At 34.7% G+C, this 24,896-nt stretch overlaps 3 protein-coding genes across 17 annotated transcripts in view; 2 read left to right on the top strand and 1 right to left on the bottom strand.

Annotated features, from left to right (window-relative positions):
* LOC102615817 (CCG-binding protein 1) overlaps positions 1–7,028 on the bottom strand; it is a 13,203-nt gene extending 6,175 nt beyond the window's left edge. Inside the window, exons 1-3 of one of the 2 annotated variants that reach the window (XM_006480094.4) lie at positions 6,713–7,028; positions 6,550–6,623; positions 5,915–6,454 (exon numbers count right to left, since the gene is read on the bottom strand). In XM_006480094.4, coding sequence (XP_006480157.2) covers positions 6,137–6,454; positions 6,550–6,623; positions 6,713–6,953 — 633 coding nt within the window. In that variant the 5' untranslated portion in view covers positions 6,954–7,028 and the 3' untranslated portion in view covers positions 5,915–6,136. Of the gene's footprint in view, positions 1–5,914; positions 6,455–6,549; positions 6,624–6,712 lie in introns of those variants that run through there. The other variant, XM_052432194.1, reaches the window with a different exon arrangement.
* LOC102616795 (uncharacterized) overlaps positions 1–24,896 on the top strand; it is a 26,443-nt gene extending 1,547 nt beyond the window's left edge. The window contains exons 1-16 of one of the 12 annotated variants that reach the window (XM_052432181.1): positions 14,667–15,065; positions 15,815–16,217; positions 16,320–16,497; positions 16,594–16,733; positions 17,444–18,311; positions 18,473–18,573; positions 18,784–18,928; positions 19,013–19,081; positions 19,213–19,258; positions 20,035–20,507; positions 21,306–21,385; positions 22,281–22,416; positions 23,759–23,948; positions 24,160–24,242; positions 24,394–24,544; positions 24,612–24,896. In XM_052432181.1, the coding sequence (XP_052288141.1) occupies positions 14,966–15,065; positions 15,815–16,217; positions 16,320–16,497; positions 16,594–16,733; positions 17,444–18,311; positions 18,473–18,573; positions 18,784–18,928; positions 19,013–19,081; positions 19,213–19,258; positions 20,035–20,507; positions 21,306–21,385; positions 22,281–22,416; positions 23,759–23,948; positions 24,160–24,242; positions 24,394–24,516 (3,135 nt within the window). In that variant the 5' untranslated portion in view covers positions 14,667–14,965 and the 3' untranslated portion in view covers positions 24,517–24,544; positions 24,612–24,896. Of the gene's footprint in view, positions 1–317; positions 1,186–1,346; positions 1,448–1,657; positions 1,803–1,886; positions 1,956–2,086; positions 2,133–2,922; positions 3,381–4,176; positions 4,257–14,666; positions 15,066–15,814; positions 16,218–16,319; positions 16,498–16,593; positions 16,734–17,443; positions 18,312–18,472; positions 18,574–18,783; positions 18,929–19,012; positions 19,082–19,212; positions 19,259–20,034; positions 20,508–21,305; positions 21,386–22,280; positions 22,417–23,758; positions 23,949–24,159; positions 24,243–24,393 lie in introns of those variants that run through there. The other 11 variants (XM_052432180.1, XM_052432178.1, XM_052432182.1 and 8 more) reach the window with 11 other exon arrangements.
* LOC127899147 (uncharacterized) lies at positions 7,479–11,501 on the top strand. 3 transcript variants are annotated; one of them, XM_052432190.1, is made up of 5 exons: positions 7,479–7,619; positions 7,838–7,891; positions 8,024–10,444; positions 10,658–10,801; positions 10,873–11,303. In XM_052432190.1, the coding sequence occupies exon 3, from the start codon at positions 8,024–8,026 to the stop codon at positions 9,947–9,949; it is 1,926 nt and encodes a 641-aa protein (XP_052288150.1). In that variant the 5' UTR covers positions 7,479–7,619; positions 7,838–7,891; the 3' UTR covers positions 9,950–10,444; positions 10,658–10,801; positions 10,873–11,303. The 3 variants fall into 3 exon arrangements, 2 of the variants coding, with proteins under 2 accessions (XP_052288150.1, XP_052288151.1); XR_008050981.1 differs by lacking the exon at positions 8,024–10,444 and having other exon boundaries at positions 10,873–11,300; XM_052432191.1 differs by lacking the exons at positions 7,479–7,619; positions 7,838–7,891 and having other exon boundaries at positions 7,903–10,444; positions 10,873–11,501.

Genomic DNA, 24,896 nt, shown 5'->3' with positions numbered 1-24,896 from the left:
ACAATAAAGCTTTTGAACTACCTGCGGACTGCGCTAAACTAGACTTGTTTCTTGAACTAATTATTTTGCAAATGGAATATTTGTTGTTAAAATCATCTGAAATGCTGAGTTGAGGACATTGTTACAACTCCAATATACATCACTTAATGTAGTGAGGGAAAGGGAATGATAATCATACCATACTTTCAACGGATTATACTTGTAACAGCATACATTTGAGTGTTTACTTTTAGAAATTCTCAGAGGACGTGAAGTATTCTATGCCTTTCTCTTCTCTTGAATGTCTAACCACCCGATAAAATTATTTCTTTAACCAGGTATATCAATGAATTGATTGAAGACATTTTACTTGCTATCAGAGATGATAGCAATAGAGGGTTGAGTGGTGATAAGAGTAAAGGGGAAATGAAAATGGGAGATTCGATCTCAGGACAATTCTCTTCGTTGCATAATCAAGGGACTGATATGATACCAACAAATTTTGGGAATCAAAGAGAAATGTCTTTGGATGATAGTACATCCCAGGAAGAGTCTGTCCATCTGCGAGCTGCTGAGTGGGCACAAATGCTGGAGGCTGTGACCCAAAGAAGAACTGAAGTTCTTACTCCTGAAAATCTTGAAAATATGTGGACAAAAGGAAGAAATTATAAGAAGAAAGAGCAGAAATGTGCAGAAAAAGCTGGAGTCCAGGAACACCTAGGGAAGGGTCAAGGAATACATAGTGCTGTACCTACTACGAATATCGGGGGTCAAGGAATACATAGTGCTGTACCTACTACGAATATGGGGAAGGATATGCTCACCAACAGGATTGGATTATCTGCAGGAACAGGGGAGAAAGCACTCCTGGGGCTATCACCAGGAGTAAGTCTTGTAACTCAAATAAGTGAGGGGAGTAAAAAGGAAACACAATTGTTTCAAAATTTTGATGGGGATCTGTTGAATAATACTGATAGCATTGGTGCTGATGCAAATCCAAGTAGGATTAAGAAATCCAGCAGCACTTCTGCTTTGAAAACTGAACCTGATTCAAAAAAGGCGTTTACAGAAGATGGTGGAGGGTCCATCATTGCTGAGTTTTACAGCCCTGATTTTGGAAGGAGTGGGGAAGAACATGGGCATAAGAATGCCTCAGATGTAATGCTTTGCAGTGATGGACGACATTGCCCCAAGCTCAAGTGCCGGGTGAGCATCTTTATCTAAAATTTTTGTGAGATGCATATAATATAAAATGATCAGCCATTACAATCCTTGTCTGTTGAGCTTGTGTCTCTAGATATGTCATGAATGATGTTTTCTTCAAGTTATAGTTATATTTTGTATGCTTTCCTGACCTATGTGTACAGGTAATGGGAGCTTATTTTGAGAAACATGGGTCAAAATCTTTTGCAGTGTATTCAATTGCAGTGACAGATTCAGAAAACAGAACTTGGTTTGTGAAAAGAAGGTTTCTACTTGCCTATTTCATATCTATAAGAGTATCATGTCATCACATGTTTTATACACATTAGAGAATTTGTCTGGTAACCACAAGTTAGTTTGGTTGCAATGAGTTAATAAGAAAGTTCGTGGAGTTTCCATATCAGTATGCTTCATTTTGTAGCAGAAATGATTTGAGTCTGGTTTTAACTTGACTCTTGTTCTTGTCTCCATGCAGATATAGAAATTTTGAACGATTACATCGACATCTTAAAGAATTCCCAAACTATACATTACATTTACCCCCCAAAGGGATATTCTCGTCAAGCACCGAGGATGCTTTTGTTTATCAGAGCTGTATTCAGCTTGACAAATATCTACACGTACTCTAACTTCCTTCTCTGTCTTATTCTCTTCAATGGCAGCACCATTTTCTTCTTGTCTCAGTTTTGTTACCTATACCACAGGATCTCCTTTCTATAGCCAATGTTGCTGAACAACATGAAGTCTGGGATTTTTTAAGTGTTAATTCGAAGGTTTGTATCTTCCTGACAGTCGGTGTTAGTTTCCTGGCTAAATACTGTAACTCGTTTACAACAGTCATTTACATTTTCTATTGGTCAGCTGAGATATATCTAATCACTAATATAGCCTTTTGATTTTGAAGAATTATTCTTTTGGAAAATCATCATCAGTGATGAGAACCCTAGCAGGTATGTGGTATTTTTGGTTGTTGTTACCACACTCTTGAATTTTATACATTTTTTTTTTTATTGCCTTTTATTATCCTGTTACTTATAGTGCAAGAGATCCCATCACGTGGATTTTTCATAGGTTCTTCAACTGCGACAATTATCCAGTATAGTTGTTTTCATGATTTTAAACAAACTCTTTCATCTTCTGGATTACCATTTGCATTGTTCTAAGAGTTGGTCAGTAGTAAGACTTTTATTTAATATTATTACTCAGTGTACTTTATTCTATTGGCCACACGTATTTTTCCTTTATTCATAGAAGTTGCATGTTCCTCATCACTATGTATGTCATAAATTTGTTTTTCCTCCCTCTTATTTATTTATTTATTATTATTATTTTTTAACGATCTCAATTTGTCAAAGTCTCTCTCTCTTTGTGTCACATACACATTCACATACACACATTTTTATTCAATTTTGACCATCAGAAGTCTGTCTCTTATTGTACATACTGGTGCTTGTGTGTGTATCGTGGATGGCTTTGAACATCTCATTTTCAATCTAATTCATATGTGAGAAACTGTAAAATGGAATTAGTTTATTTTGCCAACTATTTGAAGAGAAACTATCACGCGTATGGAACTCATTCTTATATTCTTAATGAATTTTTTTGTGATTGAAAATAAGTAGTTCACCCAATAAGTTCTGGCAAAATTATACTTCTGTTTTCTTCCTGAATTTTGATTTTAGCCTAGATGAGTTATTGTGATTTTTCTGACCATTTAATCGTCCTTTGTTGTTATCACAGTAAATGTGGATGATGCTGTGGATGACATTGTACGGCCGTTTAAAGGGGTTTCAGATGGCTTGATGGGGAAAGTTGTTGGTTCACCTTCCCCCACTGATGATGCCTCCTCCTCAATCCCTGGTAGAAACTTGTCATTGAGTACCGATGGGATTAGTAAATATGTTGTAAGGCAAAATACATCTGAGACCGTGAACAGCTTCTCTGACAATGAAGCCGGTGATAAAGATGGAAGCCATGACCTTCAGGAGGTCACATCTTTTGCACAAGGAACTGGGTGGCATTCAGACAATGAATTGAACTCAAAAGGTTTTCCACCTCGGGTAGTGAAACGTGGTGAAGAGTCTAGGAACTTAGCCACACAGAAGAAATTGAGCTTAGAGGCAAAAGCTGAAGGGATTGGCCGGGTTGGATTTCCTGCAGCCGGTTCTCCACTAAATCCAGTTGGAATGCCTCCAGAGGTAATGTTCATATAATTGGCATTATATTGGTTTTGCGCATGAATTTGAGTATCTTGATACTGTGTTAATTTGAAATACCTATCATATTTGAGGTAGCATAGTAAAACGTTCTTGGAGTTTTCACGGTATGATGAAACATCCATTAAGTTAAATTCTTGAGTTGAAGGCTAAGGTGTAGGTGGCAAGGAAAAAATGGCAGAAATGCTCAATAGTGAATACCTGTTAGCAAGCTCAATCGGTGATGATATATCTTATTGCTACTTCAAGGGATTGCTAATAATTGATTTCACCGTCTGTCCTATTTAATGCTCCATTTTTTTGTCAGTAGAAATGTCTTTAGGGACAAGGGAATTTTGGACTGGGTTGAAAATGATATTAGGTTTTAAAGGCAAAATTAAACAATATGTGTGATATAGAGATAACTAGTGTATTGAAAGTTTCCATACAGACTATGTATAAATGCATTGATGACCTTAAAGACTTTGAGTGTACTTATTGGTTTATGTTGGGATTGTTGCAATTTTATGATGATTCAAGTAGTTCTTTATCTCTTTCACTTAATAGAGTGATGTTTGGTTTTTAGATTTCTGTGCTTTATTTGATATTCATGTTTCTCTTGTGTACCTTTTGAGCGTACTACTTGTATATATAAGTTTGCATCCAGTTCTTTTTGGTGCATTCATTGTTATTTTTATTTACTTCCGTAAGGTCAAGATTACAGCCTGTTTGCTAAATTTTTTAACCTGGTATATTTTTGTATGAGATATTTTATTGTTTATAATTGATTTTCGTGCAGTGGACTCCGCCCAACGTAAGTGTGCCTCTATTGAATTTAGAGGACAAGGTATTTCAACTTAAGAGAAGAGGCTGGCTAAGGTGAGCTAAAATTTTTCCTTCCTTGAGTAATTGCGCGATCATTTTTTTTTTCAACATCTTAGTATTGGTTTGTTGCATGGTCAATTGTGTGAATTTGTTCTGAGAGTGTGAACAATTCTGATGTGCCCTTTCATCTACCAGAAACCGTGATTGAATTGCTGTTTTCTTGCATTTGAGAATTTGGAATTATGTATGACAATGATCTAGAGGGTTTCAATAATTAAGAGTGTTCTCTTTTCATCGCTCTTTTAACTACTAAGTGCTAACGACAGAGATTTGTCACATTTGTTACTTTATGATCAATTGTCATGTTCTTTTCTTCTGGTAACAACTTTCTTGGTTGAGATCTCTTTTATGCTGCTGTTATCGCCATCACATTTTGAATGGATAACATTTGAGCATTTCTACTACTGATATTTTATTTTAAGAAGCTATCCTTTGGCCTTCCTGTGTTTTTTGTGAACTTTCTTGAGCTATTACCTTGATAGCTTGAAGGGCAACATATGCTTTCTTCAGCCTATCATTGGAAAAAATTTTGTTCTTAAGACCATACTCATCGTCGAAATTATCAGGAAGTTTTCCATCCTTTGGTAATGTTAAGAGCTGGCGGCGAGCAATGAAAGCCGCTTCAGCATCAGTCAAAGCAGAACAAATGGATGATAAAGACGAGCATGCAAGGGAGACGAGAACAACACAGCCAAAGACCTGCAATCCTCTGGTGTTAGCCATACTTGTTAACACCTTGGTTTCAAGTCCAAGGCTGCATATAGCAGGCTGTGGATCCCAATGGCAGGGGAGGTGTTATATATAGAGGTAGAGGTTAAGGATTTCGAGCCACTGACAGACTGGGAAAAGAAAAAGGAAAAATGTCTCTGTTTTTTCGCCACCAATTTTGCCGGGAGATTGGAGCACCCCTGGTGCATAACTAAACTTTAGATAAGTTAATGGAAGTTGTTTCTTTGTTTGAGCAAAGCTAAAAATGGCAATTGACCGATTGTATATGATAATCAGTCGGACAAAATTGATTGTATTTAATCAGAAGAATATGACATGAGGAAGGCAATTGAAGTTCACCCTGTTTGCCACTTGGCAGACAACTCCATGGTTTTCACTAATCAAACGGTTAAGGATGATCTTATTTATCATTATCAATAAAATCCGCAGAGATTAAACACCGTTAAATGAGATTAAAATTATAGCTTATATTAGTTCACAAGTTCCTAAGTTCAGCCTGAGAAGCCCTCCTTTACGGCTTTACCGTTGAACTTTGCACATGTAAGCAGAATTGGCTCAATTAATTGAGATGTAGTTTCTGTTCTCCGGTTGATTTCATTGATAATTGGGTCAAGCTTATTCTTTTGTGGCCTGGAAATGATCAGTGGACTTCAATGTGTCACATAGAGAACATACACTGATAATTGAAACCAAATTTACTATCATGCCACCCTGTTTATGAAGATTTATAATGAAACAACAAAGCAGCCAAACAAACAGTCTGTTTCAGCTCAGCTCAAATTGCTATAAGGATTTCCCAAAATTACATATATGTAACTTACCATCCTCCTCTTATATAAATAGTAAGTGAACCCACATAATTTACTATTCATGTGAGGGAACCGTAAGTTAGCATTATTAGCCTTGCTATAAAGAATGTTGCAAGAAGATTTCAATAGCTGGAGTTATTTATATGCAAAAAGGTGTTTGCTCTGAAGCACATATTCGATATTAAGACTATATAACTTATCAACTGATGGAACTGTATACTTCGCTACGACAATCAATCAAAGAACAAAAATCCCACATTTAAATAATAGACCAGATCCATGATAATATCGGCAATGAACCAACACAAAACTTGTTAAACCTCTTCGCCCAAATTATCAATCTGTTTCGTGATCAGGGGCAAGCGAGTACCAAGCAGGGAGTCTCCCTTTTGCTCTAAGCAATCTCGTGTATGGAGAATCAGGCATTCTCGCTCTCTCTTCTTCCTCAAGCTCTTCCAGGGTCTTGGGCAGCCCATCCGGGACAGGACGCGAACTGCTTTCTATTCTCTTGGAACCAAATGGTTTTTCTTCCGAAGCAAACCCATCAGTCTTTGCTTTGCGTATTGATGAAATCCCATGTAAGCACCCAATTAAAGATTTCACACCACCCAATTGCAGGACCAGTTTCTCGACCTCTTCTTTTGGCGATTCTTTCTGATCAATTTCACACAGAACTAAAGTTCACATACAAAGTTCCATTTGAATTTAAGATAAGGGCAATATGATATGAAGTAAATGGATAAACTTACTTCAAGATCTTTGAGCTCAAAGTAAGCTCTCCAGCAACTGTAGGAATCATCTCCTTCAAGTGTTGAACAATAATCTGCAAAGAAACGATAACAGAAGGCTTATTTAAAATAAGATCAAATAAAGTTTATTAAAAAAAATTGAAAATAAGTAACGGAAATGGACCTGCAAGATCGTTTTCAGATTTTTCGATCAAGGAGGGTTCTTTGACGGCACGTTCTAACTTAGTACGGCTAAAGGGTTCGAGTTTTGGGACATTATAAGCGTTGGTTCTCGAAGAAGAAGAACGGCAAGCCACTGAAGCGGATTTCGTTGTATCAGAGAAACATGCTCCTGCATTAAGATTATCTTTAGCTTGCAACTGTAACGGAACAGAACAAGAGCCAGCAACGATCGACTTTAACATCGTAACCAAACAGAGTGGTTTTGGTTTTTGTATCTGTAGACATTATATTTTGCTTGGTCGTGGAGAATGGGTTAAATACTAACGAGTATGAATATCTCTTCCTTATGCTGGAAGGTCTGGGAAAGTGTAGCGATGGGACCAGGTTAGTGGATAAGGATAAGATATTTTTATTATATCATTTAAAAGATTTTTTTTAATTATTGAACGGTTGTGATTTTTTTTAAGATATAATGATTGCCGTCGATGGGAATAATTGTATTGGAGATCCTGAATTATTATTAGGGGGATTATCAATTTCTCCCATATTAAAATCATCATATACCACTTGCCACCATATTATTTTTATAATGATCAATTACCATCCTGTCGTTATAACAGTAATTGAAAATGAGGATAAGAATGTCATTTAATTATTATTTTTTGAATTTTAAATTCTATTCTGACATGTGATGTAAAAAATTAGGTTTTAACACAATAAAATATAAACTTAGATGAAAATAAAAGGTTTTTAAAGTAAATTTATCCAAAAGAGAAAGTGGCTTTTCATTTTCTTTACTTCTTATTAGTTCGGGTGTCAGAGAAAAAGTTTCAAAATCAAATTTTTTTCAACTGTCTTTTTGCTAAAGCATTTGTGTACATGTGGAGATGATTCTATTACCATTCCAGGTTAGTGAATGCTTAAAAGCACACATTTAATACAACCGAAATTTTTATCTTTATTTACTAATTGTTGTCTGTTGATGCTGAAGTGATAATCTTATGGGTATTTTCAGAAAAATTTTCTGATAAATATATTTAGGCCTATAAATAATATGGATGCTAAGTAATCGGTATTCTGGTTTTTTATTTTAAGGAATAACTCATTTTTGTATTTTTTTTTTCAGTGTACGGATTGATGTTGAATTGGGGAAAAAAATTGGCTTTGTTTATGTTTTAAGGTATTCTTCTTTATAAGTGTTAAAGAAAATTATTTTTTTAATTGTTAGTTATTTTGAATCATGTGCCTGAATTAAAAAAAAATGTTAATTTTTCTTTTCTAAGTATCATGATTTGAATATTTATATTGACAGATGGATCAAATACATGTCAAGGTTCACTTTGATGGTAAACTAATTGACCTAGGTGAATATGAGATAGAATGTTTAAGCTTGGTGGCTCTAATTAATGATGTTATGGAGAAAGTAGTTAATAGACATCGGCTGGATGATGAAAAGTTCATGATAATGGCTCAAATTCCTTCTTCAGGTGCTAAGCAGTTACTAGAGACTGACATGGAGTTGTTGAGTTTTGTGAACCTAATGCTATCTAGAAAAATTACTTTATTACTTTTAGAAATGAAGTCATTGCCATCGGAGGCAATGCAATCAGACATTCTTGAAAATCATCAAACATCTTTTATTCCTGAAAATTCTTCTGAAAATACTCTTAAAAGGATGTTTGAGGCTTATGAGGAAGGCAATAAACCTACAATGGCAGATGCAATTCATCATGAACAAGTAACTAAATGGACTGACGAACCATTAGACAATGATGATAATGAACCATTGGACAATGACGATGCCAACAGTGTGGATTTTATAAATTGGACTGATGATGAAATTGGGGAAATTGTGAAGATTGACAATGAGGATGTAGAAAACATAATAGATTCTAGTGATAATTCTGATTTTGACAATAAGGCACTTCTATCTGATTATGAAAGTGGTGATGAGGATACTTCACCTGATGATTTTCATTTGAACTTAGATGAAGATAGTATTCAAATGCTGGCCAGAGAATTAAGAGCACAAAGGTTCAGACAAATGGCTGATGAAGAAATCATATTGGAGGTTGGTCAGGTGTTTTCTATTGTTGACGAATTCAGGAGTGTCCTTAAGGAATTTGCAATCCAACAAGGTTGTGTTCTACACAGGGAGAAGAATGAGAGGGCCAGAGTCACTGCTTTATGTGCAAACAAAAGATGCAAGTGGAGAATTCATGCTTCATTGATGGTAGATAAAATTAGTTTCATGATCAAAACAATCAAAGGTGGAGCGCACATGTGCATACCACTTATTAAGAACCCTGAGACAACCAGTAAATGGGTGGCTAAGAAATTATTTGGTGTAATTAAGTCAAATCCTGGGATTTCTTCATCTTTTATAGCTTCTGTATTATTAAATAGATTTGGTACTGCTACAAATAGGAGAAGGCTATACAGGGCCAAGAAAAGGGTATTAAAAATGTGCGAGGGTGATTATATTAACTCATATGCTGTACTAAATGATTATGCCAATGTTTTGCTTATGACTAACAACGATGCAACAGTAAAAATTAATTTCAAAGCAAGGGTTCATGAAGGGGTGCAGAGGATTCATTGGTTTAGATGGTTGCCACTTGAAGACATCTTTTGGAGGCATTTTGATTTCTGCTGTTGCTTTAGATGCAAACATGGTGTTTTTCCTTTGGCTGTGTGTATATGTGAGGTTGAATCGAGGGAGAGTTGGACATGGTTTCTAGAACTATTTAAAGAGCATATGAATATCCACAATGATATGGCTATCTCATTTATGTCTGACAGACAAAAAGGTTTAATTCATGCTCTTCAAGATGTTTTTCCAAGTTCTAAAACTAGATATTGTGCAAGACATGTGTATGCCAACTTTAGAAAACAACATTTAGCTGAGATTTTGAGGGAACACTTTTGGAAAGCGGCAAGAGCCACTAACAAGACTGACTTTGATGATGTAATGACAACAATAAACAAAATTGATGAAAATGCTTACGAGTGGCTAGTTGACAATGATCCAAGCACATGGTCATGCCATCATTTTGACCCATTCTACAAGACTGATCATGTGACAAATAACATGTCAGAGTCATGGAATAGTTATCTAAATGAGTATAAAAGGAAATCGATTCTAGAGCTTCTTGAATTTATTAGAATGAAGCTTATGAAAAGGATGATAAAGAGAAGGGAGAAGTGTGAGGATTGGGAGTCAAATATACCTCCATGAGTACAAAAAAAAATTGCTAAGATTGCCAAGGCTGCAAGATGTGTGTCAATTATAAAAGTAAACAAATATCAATTTGAAGTTGTAGAGATTATGCCTGACATGGAAAGGCACTATATTGTGGACTTGAACAAATGGTATTGTGAGTGTGGTGGGTGGCAGATGAGTGGGCTTCCATGCAAGCATGCCATGGCTGGAATTTTACATAGTCATGGCGAGCCATCTGATTATGTTGACAAGAGCTTAACAAGGGAGGCATATCTGCTTACTTATTCAGCAACAATTAATCCCCTTCCAGACAGGACTAATTGGCCTAAAATTGATAGGCCAATTTTAAAGCCTCCTGTAAAAAAAGTTCAACCGGGGAGGCCCAAGTTGAATAGAAGAAAAGAAGTGAATGAAGCTAAAAAGAAACCATTCTATAAGAGAAGATTCACTGTGAAATGCAGCATATGTCATGAAATGGGGCACAACAAAAAAAAATGCCCAACTTACAAGGTATAAATATTAAATATTAATAAATTCTGAAATAAAATTTTATTGAATTGATGTAGCTTTTGACATTGTAAAAAGAGAAGGATGTTTGCTCAAGCTCTGTGAATTATCAAGCGCTAGTAGAACGAGAAGCTCTACCAGTAGGAGCATATAGTGGACTAACCTTAAAAAGTGCCTATATTTAATGTTTGTGAGTAATAATAATATTTTTTTCAGGAACAAATAAAGCTCACCAATTAATTGGACAACAAAAATTATCTACATCCATTAAAGTGAAGCAAAGTAAAGTAAGGTCTATGCAGGCTTCACAAGCACAAATTTATCAAGTAGTTGCACAAGCACAACCTGAACAAGCACCAGGTAATATTCAACTTCTATGTTAATTCCTTATTTTTATGTCCATGAATAATAACTAAATTAATACTTTTTAGGAATATATGGACCTCAAAGTACAATTGGACAACAACAACAACCTGCATATATTATAGCGAGGCAAAGGAGGGCTAGACAAGGGCATGATCAAGGAACTGGTAACAACAACAATGATGGGGTTATTAATACCAAGCCTACTCTAAAAAAAGTCAGAAAAGAGAGCAAAGATAGGTTGAATGCAACTCAACCATCAGCTTCTATGCCCGATGGCTTTGGTGGTTGCATGTAGTATCTTGTAAAATATGATATCTAATTAGTTTTGTTAACTATTGTAGCAGGGGGTAAAGGTGGCTTCATTCGTTGGGTACGTGGCAATAAAATTCATACCCATTTGAATATTGTGTTTACTTTTGGTCAGCTATGATGGAATATTCTTATATTATGATTACATTTAGCTTATATGTCATTGATGCGTCAAACGATTACTCCTTGATTTTGATTATAACGAAGATATATAATTTTTTTTTGGCAATGCGGTAAGATTTTGTTAGATTGTTTTTGTAATAAGTGATTGGGTATTTATATTTTTGCAAGATTATAATTGTGGAGACATAAATGGTTGAAATGATAGAATATTCGGGAATGTTTGTGCAAGGAATGTGGTTTGACAGAAATGACGCAAATTAGGCTTATTGCAATTGTGTTTTACGGGTATATATAGCTTGATTCATGAAATTAGAAAATAAACGTTAGTCTTCCTATTAATATTCATTTTTTCAATCCATATATTAATGGCAATGAAGTCTTTTTGACTCTAAAAGTAAGGGCACTTTTAAAATTTCACTTTGTTATATATCAATTAAAACATGTGGGTGATTGTGTAATTTTATCCACTAGAGCTAAGAAAATTGGCGCCAATCTCCTGTCATTTGGATACTAGGGGCAAATAGGTAAAAGTACTTAAAAATTGAGCAACTTCTGTTACTGTTATAACGGCAGGGAGGAAATTGGTCATTATGAAAATAGTAAGGGGGAATTGGTATATAATGATTTTAATAAGGGGGAAATTGGCATGCGGAAGTGGCACATTGGTTTAAAAGTGGGTTGTCGAAACGTAGCGTTGCGCCGATACCGCGGGCAGCGGACAACGGGCACAATGAGAGGTGGGCCGGGGGCAGGGGACTTTTTTCTTTCAAACTTATCCAAAAAATAATGGATAGGGACATTTCAATTAAATTTTAGTTTTTTTTGGCGATAATATAGTTACAAATTTTTATATAAATTTATTTTATAAAAATTAATGTGACATTAATTTATTAGTTGAATAAAAATATAAAATAATATAAATAAATTATGTGAGTAGAAAGATATTTAATTCAACCAATTTTATAATACTACATCAGTTTGTATAAAATAAATTTATACAAGAGTTTGTAACTATATCATTACTTTTTTTTACTTAATTTTTTATTATATTTGATTATAATGATTGATTTAGGGTTAGTTTAATAGGCTGTTTTACCCTTATAAAATAAAAGCACTAAAAATTTACTTTAATTTTATTTGGAATTCATTGTTTCTATATAATATATTAATATTACTTTATTAGTATGATCACTAATTTTTAATTAAACTAATATAATGTCTTTAAGATAGAATATTCACGTAAATTATTGGACTATCAAATTTATGTCATTAGCATGTAAGGATATAAAAAATAATTATTAGATTCATTTAAAAACATTAAATTATAAGCCATAAAATTAAATATCTAGACTATTAGATACAACAACTTATGATTATAAGGGTAATTTGATCATTTTATATCATAAGGATAAAATAGTCAGATAAAATTTATATCAAAGTAGCTTTTGTAATCAAAGATGGACAAAAAAACCTAAGTGGTAAATATATATATATAAGAAAGATTTAGTTGATTAATTGTACAAAACTTTTGTTGATTTGTTTTTGTTTTAAAAAAAAAGTAAATTCATTGTAATTATTTTCTAGAAATGTGGTGGATTTACAAAAATAATGGGGTGAAAATATTTCCAACCAAAAATAATTAGTTGATAATGTTTGGATCAATGAACTTTTAGGCTTTTACCAATAAGACCATAGATCGACTTTTTATTTTGATAGATTATTAATTTTTATTTGCTTTGATATATATTTTATATGATACAACCAAAGCCAAAATATAAATGAACAATCAATGTCCAACATAGCCAACCTATCAAAACTCAAAATAAAAACTAAATCTCTGCATAAGTAATGATAGAAAACTAACTCTCATAGGTACTTAATGAGACTTGAACCCTCTACCTTAAAATTAAGGAGATGAGGTAAACAAGTCAAATCTCAATTGATTGATTTTATAAAATGACCACTTTTATGCTATACTTCCCCTCACCACCCCCGTCACCCCAAAATAAAAAAATAAAAAAGAAGAAGAAGTCATTGATCTCTCCTATTCACAATAAACTAAAACAAAATTAGTTTTAGCCAAAAGAAAACAAGTTAAAAATTTGACTCCAAATAAAATTTAATTAAGTTGGTTTCGCTACCATCGCCTTCGTCTTCAAAACCTAATAACTAACTCTTTCAATAGAAACAAAGGACATAAGTCTTTGCAATTGCAAGGATAAATATAAAAATTTGGATTGTATCCTAATAAAATACGAAATAAAAATAATATCAAGATACATTTTATTAAAAACATATTAGTGTGTACAAAGATACCTTACAAGTTACTGTAACTAATACCTCACCGGATTTATACTCATTACTTGATTTATCTTTTGTCTTATAAATTTAATATTGACAATAATACAAGATTCTAATATTTAAGTCTATTTGTTTCTATTTCTATATATGGAAAGTTAAAAGATACCATTAAAAAAATTCAAAAATCAAAATAAAAAAGAAAAAAAGGGTGGTTTGTGATGATTTTTCAATCTTTTATATTGGGTAATCTAATATTCTTATGCACGATGATGCATTAAAAAAAGTTATCCATTTTTTTTTATTTATAGGAGCAAAACATAATATTATGTTTGTTAAGAACTCAAGGGATCCTGACTCTACTCCTCGAATTAGATAAAGATGGGAACAATAGAGTACCTTGAGTTCTTACGCTTTTATGTCTATAACGCAGTTCATTTGATTACTACTGGAAGGATTCGATCACACTAGAGACGCAAACGATCATAGATAATTATAAGATATGCTTATTTTTCAATGGGATAAGGGAATTCCTACTATTTTGGATTCTCTATGTGATATAATAAATAAATGCCACCGCAGATGGGCCAATCACAAATATTATGATTCTTGACTCCTATCACTAAAGCCCATTGTCGAACTTATATCCATGATGATGCTTTAAACCAATTGGGCATTCAAAGCCCAGAAATGACCCATCTCGGCCCATTCATCATATAATTCAAAACTTTTTTTTTCCTTTGTCCTCTGGAATGGTATTTTAATTGAAGCATACTTCTGTTCTGCCCGACCGTTTTCATAATCATATCGCAGGAATGAGTTGGAAACATTTGTAACACAGCGCCAACTTGACTTGTATTATCCACGTTGTCCACGCTGTCACCCATATGCGCCTCCTACCGGCATCAATTTTTGTCAGGTGCTTCAATTAAGTAGCAAACATTCTTATTGGTTATCAGGCATTATTATGCATAACTTTCATAATAATATTTACAGTAATAAATAGCAAAAATTTATCGAAATAATTTTCAGATGAACTGAGAAGATCCCCGACTTTACACGTGTAAAGTAACGGAACAACGAGCGTAACTACGCTTAGCAAATTTTCTTTTTCGCACGTATAATTTGTTTCCATTTACAAGACCAAGAAAAAAAATTAAAAATAAAAATATAAAAATGCCAAAAAAAAAAAACAAAAACAGAAGCTAGCGAAATCAAATTTCAGATGCTCTGAGTCTGATGTTCCCTCATGTTTGCTGCGTACAAATTAATTGCTGTATAAAGTCAATTAGCTGACAGACGCCACCACGTCTCCAGAAACCGAACAAGGCCTTACTTTTCGCGCGATCAATATCCTCGAGCGATATCGATGTCTCTAGTCAATTGAAAATTTAAGCAATTTTCTGTTAATTAAACAGAGAAAAAAAAATGAAGGCGATGGAGACGATACAAGATCTGATCGAGGAAGCCAAAGTACGGACGGTGTGGTGGGCCTTGTTGATATTCGCGGTCTGCTATTTCTTATCGCGTACGATAACAATCAAATTCTCGTGTTTTTTTAAATTTTCTTTTTTTTGCTTTATTCGGTTAATTTGTGTTGAATTTAATTTATAGTTTAGGTTAAGCTAGGGTGTCGTTTTAGAATTTTGAATTGTCGTTGCATTGTTGAACTTGTTTACATCATTTAATTCTGTGTGCTTTTTAGCTGGTATTTATGGTGTCTTATTATTGGTGTTTAAGCTGTGTTTGGTAATTTGAAATTGGAAATTAGTGTTAATGATAGGGCCAGTCTTCATTTATATACCTTTTTTATGAAAGGATAACTTTGAATTTGGTGGCGCCGAACTAAGGGTATGTTTTTTGTTGAGATGTTGTGGCTTTTAGTCCACGGCTGCTGTAGAATGAAATCACTAGCAGTGGATAGTAAGTAGACATTAGCTGTCAAGTAGAAAACACTTCAGGGGCCGTAAAATGGAAAACCTCAGTGACCTCAGCAAAATGTTTATGACGCTAGTGTAAGTTCTTCTTTTAGCTTTTTCATTGCTTAAGTTAATGATGCCAAGTTGGATTCCAGATTTTATTAAAGTGTTTTTTCAATCTCTGAGAGCAACCAAATCATGGAGAATCTTGGTCTAACTCTTTGATGCTGGTACTGATTGTTTTTCTTACAGTACCAGTTTTTGGGAGATTGATATGCTATCTTTTCAAATATGTTTCTGTATAATGTACTGCTTATCTGTGTACTATATTTATTTTCTTTTTAATTATTCAATGCAGATACAAGCACATCAATGTTGGTGAATTTGCCCATATCAATTCTTATTGTTTGTGCATTGCGAATGCTATCTAATGAGGTAGAAATATCCTGGAAAGTTAAGGCACGACATCCTCAAACTTATCTTTCTCTGTTGGAGAAGAAACAATTGTCTGTGAATGATTCACGTCTTTCTAATGCATCAGCCCCACAAAAATGGAAGCGGAAAATTGATTCTCCTATTGTGGAGTCTGCAATCAGTGAGTTTATCGATAAAATTTTGAAGGATTTTGTGGATGATTTATGGTATTCAGATATTACACCGGATAGGGAGGCCCCTGAGCTAATGCGAAGCATTATCATGGATGCAATTGGTGAAATATCGGGAAGGGTCAAAACAATAAATCTTGTTGACTTGCTAACGAGGTATAAAATAAAATGAAATTTATAAGTCTAAAATTTTTTTCTCAAGTTTGATAATAGAAGGGCACTTAAAGAACATCAAGAAATAACTGTGTTATTTTTCAGGGATGTAGTCGATCTAATAGGTGATCACTTAGATCTTTTCAGAAGAAACCAAGCAGTTATAGGTGTTGATGTTATGAGAACGCTATCATCTGAGGAGAGGGATGAAAGATTGAAATACCATCTTACGGCATCTAAGGAGCTTCATCCAGCATTGATATCTCCTGAGAGTGAGTACAAGGTGTGGTTGGAGAGCTCCATTAATACTTTAATTTATCTTGACATTTTTCTGTTTGTGGTCTGCTTAAAAAATTTGTGCTGTCTCTCTCTCTCTCAGGTTCTTCAGCGCATAATGAGTGGAGTGCTAACGGTAGTGCTAAGACCGCGAGAAGCTCATTGCCCCATTGTTCGGACAATTGCTAGAGAGCTTGTAACTTGTTTGGTGATACAACCTGTTATGAATTTGGCAAGTCCTTCGTAAGTTTTTTGACAATTCTTGATTCTTATTCAATATTTTATAGCTTTAATATTTTGATTTTTAAGCTTTCTTTGTCTGAAAAATGTTTAAATCTTCATGGTTGGTTTCCAAAATAAAACTATATCTTCTAGTTTTTCTCTTTCTCTAATAATTTGTGTGAAGATGGGATAACTTTAGCTCTTAACACACAGTTCACGTGTTAATCTGGGAAACACTCTGGATATGTTGAATTCTAATAATTTTAGTAAATCAGTATATAATTTCATGATGATTTATTTTGATGCTTTATCGTTGTAGTAATTTCAACTTTGCTCTTTCTCTTTTTCTCTTTTTGCGTTCTCCTAGATGACTGGTTAATGCTGAAGGGTTTTGGAGGTTTTAAGGGTACTTGAAAGTCCAAGCTTTTGAACTACCTGTGGACTGTGCTAGACTAGACTTGTTTCTTGAACTAATTATTTTGCAAATGGAATATTTGTTGTTAAAATCATCTGAAATGCTGAGTTGAGGACATTGTTACAACTCCAATATACATCACTTAATGTAGTGAGGGAAAGGGAATGATAATCATACCATACTTTCAACGGATTATACATGTAACAGCATACATTTGAGTTTTTATTTTTAGAAATTCTCAGAGGACGTGAAGTATTCTATGCCTTTCTCTTCTCTTGAATGTCTAACCATCCGATAAAATTCTTTCTTTAACCAGGTATATCAATGAATTGATTGAAGTCATTTTACTTGCTATCAGAGATGATAGCAATAGAGGGTTGAGTGTTGATAAGCGTACAGGGGAAATGAAAATGGGAGATTCGATCTCAGGACAATTCTCTTCGTTGCATAATCAAGGGACTGATATGATACCAACAAATTTTGGGAATCAAAGAGAAATGTCTTTGGATGATAATACATCCCAGGAAGAGTCTGTGCATCTGCGAGCTGCTGAGTGGGCACAAATGCTGGAGGCTGTGACCCAAAGAAGAACTGAAGTTCTTACTCCCGAAAATCTTGAAAACATGTGGACAAAAGGAAGAAATTATAAGAAGAAAGAGCAGAAACGTGCAGAAAAAGCTGGAGTCCGGGAATACCTAGGGAAGGGTCAAGGAGTACATAGTGCTGTTCCTACTACGAATATGGGGGGTCAAGGAATACATAGTGCTGTACCTACTACGAATATGGGGAAGGATGTGCTCACCAACAGGATTGGATTATCTGCAGGAACAGGGGAGAAAGCACTCCTGGGGCTACCACCAGGATTAAGTCTTGTAACTCAAATAAGTGAGGGGAGTAAAAAGGAAACACAATTGTTTCAAAATTTTGATGGGGATCTGTTGAATAATACTGATAGCGTTGGTGCAGATGCAAATCGAAGTAGGATTAAGAAATCCAGCAGCACTTCTGCTTTGAAAACTGAACCTGATTCAAAAAAAGCGTTTACAGGAGAAAGTGGAGGGTCCATCATTGCTGAGTTTTACAGCCCTGATTTTGGAAGGAGTGGGGAAGAACTTGGGCATAAGAATGCCTCAGATGTAATGCTTTGCAGTGATGGACAACATTGCCCCAAGCTCAAGTGCCGGGTGAGCATCTTTATCTAAAATTTTTGTGAGATGCATAAAATATAAAATGATCAGCCATTACAATCCTTTTCTGTTGAGCTTGTGTCTCTAGATATATCATGGATGATGTTTTCTTCAAGTCATAGTTATATTTTGTATGCTTTCCTGACCTATGTGTACAGGTAATGGGAGCTTATTTTGAGAAACTTGGGTCAAAATCTTTTGCAGTGTATTCAATTGCAGTGACAGATTCAGAAAAAAGAACTTGCTTTGTGAAAAGAAGGTTTCTACTTGCCTATTTCATATCTACAAGAGTACCATGTGATCACATGTTTTATACGCATTAGAGAATTTGTCTGGTAACCACAAGTTAGTTTGGTTGCAATGAGTTAATAAGAAAGTTCCTGGAGTTTCCATATCAGTATGCTTCATTTTGTAGCAGAAATGATTTGAGTCTGGTTTTAACTTGACTCTTGTTCTTGTCTCCATGTAGATATAGAAATTTTGAACGATTACATCGACATCTTAAAGAATTCCCAAACTATACATTACATTTACCCCCCAAAAGGATATTCTCGTCAAGCACCGAGGATGCTTTTGTTCATCAGCGCTGTATTCAGCTTGACAAATATCTACAAGTACTCTGACTTCCTTCTCTGTCTTATTCTCTTCAATGGCAGCACCATTTTCTTCTTGTCTCAGTTTTGTTACCTATACCACAGGATCTCCTTTCTATAGCCAATGTTGCTGAACAACATGAAGTCTTGGATTTTTTAAGTGTTAATTCGAAGGTTTGTATCTTCATGACAGTCAGTGTTAGTTTTCTGGCTAAATACTGTAACTCATTTACAACAGTAATTTACATTTTCTATTGGTCAGCTGAGATATATCTAATCACTAATATAGCCTTTTGATTTTGAAGAATTATTCTTTTGGAAAATCATCATCAGTGATGAGAACCCTAGCAGGTATGTGGTTTTTCTGTTTGTTGTTACCACACTCTTGAATTTTATACATTTTTTTTTATTGCCTTTTATTATCCTGTTACTTATAGTGCAAGAGATCCCATCACGTGGATTTTTCATAGGTTCTTCAACTGCGACAATTATCCAGTATAGTTGTTTTCATGATTTTAAACAAACTCTTTCATCTTCTGGCTTACCATTTGCACTTTTCTAAGAGTTGGTCATTAGTAAGACTTTTATTTAATATTATTACTCAGTGTACTTTATTCTATTAGCCGGACATATTTTTCCTTTATTAATAGAAGTGGCATGTTCCTCATCACTATGTATGTCATAAATTTGTTTTTCCTCTTTCTTATTTATTTATTTATTATTATTTTTTTTTTAACGATCTCAATTTGTCAAAGTCTCTCTCTCTTTCTTTCACATACACATACACACATTTTTATTCAATTTTGACCATCAGAAGTCTGTCTCTTATTGTCCATACTGGTGCTTGTGTGTGTATCCTGGATGGCTTTGAACATCTCGTTTTCAATCTGATTCATATGTGAGAAACTGTAAAATGGAATTAGTTTATTTTGCCAACTATTTGAGGAGGAACTATCGCGCGTATGGAACTCAATTCTTAATGAATTTTTTTGTGATTGAAAATAAGTAGTTCACCCAATATGTTCTGGCAAAATTATATTTCTGTTTTCTTCCTGAATTTTGATTTTAGCCTAGATGAGTTATTGTGATTTTTCTGACCATTTAATTGTCCTTTGTTGTTATTACAGTAAATGTGGATGATGCCGTGGATGACATTGTACGGCAGTTTAAAGGGGTTTCGGATGGCTTGATGAGGAAAGTTGTTGGTTCACCTTCCCCCACTGATGATGCCTCCTCAATCTCTGGTAGAAACTTGTCATTGAGTACCGATGAAATTAGTAAATGTGTTGTAAGGCAAAATACATCTGAGACCGTGAACAGCTTCTCTGACAATGAAGACGGTGATAAAGATGGAAGCTATGACCTTCAGGAGGTCACATCTTTTGCACAAGGAACTGGGTGGCATTCAGACAATGAATTGAACTCAAAAGGTTTTCCACCTCGGGTAGTGAAACGTGGTGAAGAGTCTAGGAACTTAGCCACACAGAAGGAATTTAGCTTAGAGGCAAAAACTGAAGGGATTGGCCAGGTTGGATTTCCTGCTGCCAGTTCTCCACTAATCCCAGATCATTTGGAAGATCCAGCTGGAATGCCTCCAGAGGTAATGTTCATATAATTGGCATTATATTGGTTTTGCGCATGAATTTGAGTATCTTGATACCGTGTTAATTTTAAATACCTATCATATTTGAGGTAGCATGGTAAAAAGTTCTTGGAGTTTTCACGGTATGATGAAACATCCATTAAGTTAAATTCTTGAGTCGAAGGCTAAGGTGTAGGGTGGCAAGGCAAAAATGGCAGAAGTGCTCAATAATGAATACCTGTTAGCAAGCTCAATCGGTGATGATATATCTTTTTGCCACTTCAAGGAATTGCTAATAATTGATTTCACCGTCTGTCCTATTTAATGCTCCATTTTTTTGTCAGTAGAAATGTCTTCAGGGACAAGGGAATTTTGGACTGGGTTGAAAATGATATTAGGTTTTAAAGGCAATATTAAACAATATGTGTGATATAGAGATAACTAGTGTATTGAAAGTTTCCATACAGACTATGTATAAATGCATTGATGACCTTAAAGACTTTAGAGTGTACTTATTGGTTTATGTTGGGATTGTTGCAATTTTATGATGATTCAAGTAATTCTTTATCTCTTTCACTTAATAGAGTGATGTTTGGTTTTTAGATTTCTGTGTTTTATTTGATATTCATGTTTCTCTTGCGTACCTTTTGAGCGTACTACTTGTATATATAAGTTTGCATCCAGTTCTTTTTGGTGCATTCATTGTTATTTTTATTTACTTCCGTAAGGTCAAGAATATAGCCTGTTTGCTAAATTTTTTAACCTGGTATATTTTTGTATGAGATATTTTATTGTTTATAATTGATTTTCTTCCAGTGGACTCCGTCCAACGTAAGTGTGCCTCTATTGAATTTAGTGGACAAGGTATTTCAACTTAAGAGAAGAGGCTGGCTAAGGTGAGCTAAAATTTTTCCTGCCTTGAGTAATTGCGCGATCATTTTTTGTTTCAACATCTTAGTATTGGTTCGTTGCATGGTCAATTGTGTGAATTTGTTCTGAGAGTGGTAAACAATTATGATGTGCCCTTTCATCTACCAGAAACTGTGATTGAATTGTTGTTTTCTTGCATTCGAGAATTTGGAATTATGTATGACAATGATCTAGAGGGTTTCAATAATTAAGAGTGTTCTCTTTTCATCGCTCTTTTAACTACAAAGTGCTAACGACTGAGATTTGTCACATTTGTTACTTTATGATCAAGTGTCATGTTCTTTTCTTCTGGTTCTTCTTCTGGTAACAACTTTCTTGGTTGAGATCTCTTTTATGCTGCTGTTATTGCCATCACATTTTGAATGGATAACATTTGAGCATTTCTACTACTGATAGTTTATTTTAAGAAGCTATCCTTTGGCCTTCCTGTGTTTTTTGTGAACTTTCTTGAGCTATTACCTTGATGACATTCTCTTTGCTACATAATACATATATATGATCATCCAGTCCATGAACATGAACTTTAACTTAAGCATGGTCTTAGTAGCATTGAACTTCTATTTTTTGAGTATTATAATTTATTTTTATTTCTTGTATTCTGGCTTATTTTCACTTTTACTTTTTTGTGTGCATGATAGAAACTTTTAAGGAATTTGTTAGTTGGAACCAAACAATACTAACCGTTTCCAGACTTTGCTAATGGTTATTCACAGCTTTCTAGGCTTCCTATATTCATGTCTGTTTACCCTAAAGCAATTATCTTTTTGCAGTCATATGACCACATCAAACATAACGCTCTACTATCAAGGATTTGTATAATTTTTGTCTAATATGTATCATGTATGTATTTGGTCAACGCAGACGACAGGTCTTTTGGATGTCAAAGCAAATACTTCAGCTAGTAATGGAAGATGCTATTGATGACTGGCTCTTGAGGCAGATATATTGCCTTCGAAGAGAAGACAATATTGCGCTAGGGATTCGGTGGCTTCAAGATGTAAGATTCAAACTAATTATAATAGTCAACTATATACTTTATGTTGACAAGTTCAGTAATCTAAAGCTATACATGCAATCATCAGTTGGTGAGAGGCTTCAAACAAGTATTATAAACGCAGCCTATTAACAGCTGATTCTGCTTTTTTCATAGGTTTAACATATATAAGTTGGGTAGCTGTGTATTTAAGTATATTAGAGTTCACGCTTGGACATCAGCTCCAAAGTGTGCAGATTTGACAGGATTTAGCATAGTCCTACTGGGACTTTTAAGCTGAGATTTTTGTGCTGAACGTAGGCAGCTGAAGCGCCATTGCATCCATTTTAATCCCACTGTATAGATAGCTCAGTTTTAAAAACCCATAAAGTCCTAGGCTTCTTTAAATAAATCCACTTTATATGTTTTGTAAATTTCCTTAAAGAAGGCTTCAATCATTAACCTTGTACTAGCCCTGCAATGTTTTGTTTCAGGAAACTGACTAAATGATTTAGAGTTTAAACTAGAGAAATGTTAGCATGTGCAATTGGCAAGAACATTATTTGAGTTACAATGTAGAAAGAGATCTCTTGTTATTTGATGCTAAAAGTGATCCATGAAAGAAAGCATCTTTGTTTAAGCATTGTGCTGGACTATCTTCTGAGACCATAGAACCAGAGTGTTAATGATACTCTGGCTCGTCAGTGCTAGAGCATGAGAGAAAACTTTGATGGTCTCTCTGAAAAGTCAGGTGAAAGCCAAATTGAGTTGCTTGGCCTTCTTCATAGTTCGTAACACTGAATTGACTTCTGCTGAATGCCCTTTTGCCTTTCTCATGTCGGAAGGTTAAAAACAAGTGTGGGTTTAAGTTATTAACAATCAGTAATGAGCGAACCCAATGCTGTCAAATGTCCGATAGACCCACAGGATGAGTATGCTGATGACAGTTATATTTGACAAGTGCATGCATATAAAACCTGCTTAGTGTGAGCTTTTCTGTTTATTTGCATGTTAAAATTGTTTTCTATGAAAGTATAGAGATACATTCAGATACTTTGAGCTGCTATTTTTGATTTATTATTGTCTCCCATTTGCATCCGGTCACATGTCACGTTTCATTTATTTATTGTTTTTAACTTGATTATTTGTTTGAAACATTCCGTTTCATTTGCTGAAATCTAGGAGCGACTATCATTTGATGTGCCTCTGGTTGACATAATTTATTTTGAAGTGTACCAAGTTTAAATTTGGTGTGATGGTCAAGGTCCTTTATAAATGGGATATGATTGAGAGAATTGACTGGTGAAAAGAGGAGACGCATTTGAAATTTTTTATTTTATGTTCCTAATTATTGCTTTTCTTTCAGGTTCTCTGGCCTGGTGGCACATTTTTTACTAGAGTGGGGAATATTCAGACCAAAGACGATGCTCAACCAGATCTGAAATCTTTTCAAGCTGTAAGCCAACTTGGTGGGAGTAAGGTTTTAAAACCAGGATCCTTTGAGGAACAACTTGAGGCTGCTCGTAGAGCAAGTGATGTCAAGAAAGTGCTCTTTGGTGAGTAATCTTCTTTATTGTAAAGATTGACATTTATTCGTCTTGAGATCAGTCATTTGAACTTAAAGCTTGATCTTTGTTTCGTGGTATTCTCGCAAGTTTATTTGATTTTCATGGCCTCCTCTCGGAAACTACTGGACTGCAACTACTTTCTCTGCTAATTATTTGATTAGGATTAGAAATCAACATAAAACTTCGTTCCTTTTTGCAGATGGAGCTCCTACAGCCTTGGTCAGCTTGATTGGGAGTAAGCAATACAAGCGTTGTGCAAGAGACATTTACTATTTCACTCAGGTTAATCTCCTTATGTGTTTGCCCATTGGCTGTTAAGAGTGGAATCTATCTTTCTGTATTCTCCCCGTAATTGTTTGTGCTCTTTGATATTTTATCTGACCTAAAATAGCTTTAATTTATTAACCCCCCCCCCCCCCCCCCAATCATGCAGTCTACTGTATGTGTGAAGCAACTTGCATATGCCATCCTTGAACTCCTAATCTTGTCAGTATTCCCTGAGCTACGAGATCTTCTGTTAAGTCTTCGTGAGAAGATGCCTGCTCCGCCTGCATAGGAAGTATACATCTTTGCTTCTTTTGAGACAGCTCTCTTTCTTCACCAGCAATTAAGAGGCTCAGATGCTGCAAGTCTTTTCCAAGAATTGGAAGATTATATGATCTGGTCATTAGGCGCCATGAGTTTTTGATGGCATTGCCCGTGATCATATTATGAAACAAGCACTGGGATTGATGAAACACTCGGGAATTTTTGAGGAGCTTCGCATTGCTCATTCCAACTGTACAGAATTGTACATTAAGAGTATGTATAGCAATTTCTTAGCTGTTGTAGTACTTTATGCTGACTCAAGCAATACCATTTTACAAGGATTTTGTATTCTGCGGAGTGTGTACAGATACTGACGAGGCATCAATGATATTCTTTCATTATTCTTGA

The sequence above is a fragment of the Citrus sinensis genome, chromosome 8 (genome assembly GCF_022201045.2).
Source record: "Citrus sinensis cultivar Valencia sweet orange chromosome 8, DVS_A1.0, whole genome shotgun sequence".
NCBI classification, from domain to species: domain Eukaryota; kingdom Viridiplantae; phylum Streptophyta; class Magnoliopsida; order Sapindales; family Rutaceae; genus Citrus; species Citrus sinensis.
The sequence above is the reverse complement of the archived record's forward strand: the minus strand, read 5'-3'. Positions and strand labels throughout refer to the sequence as shown.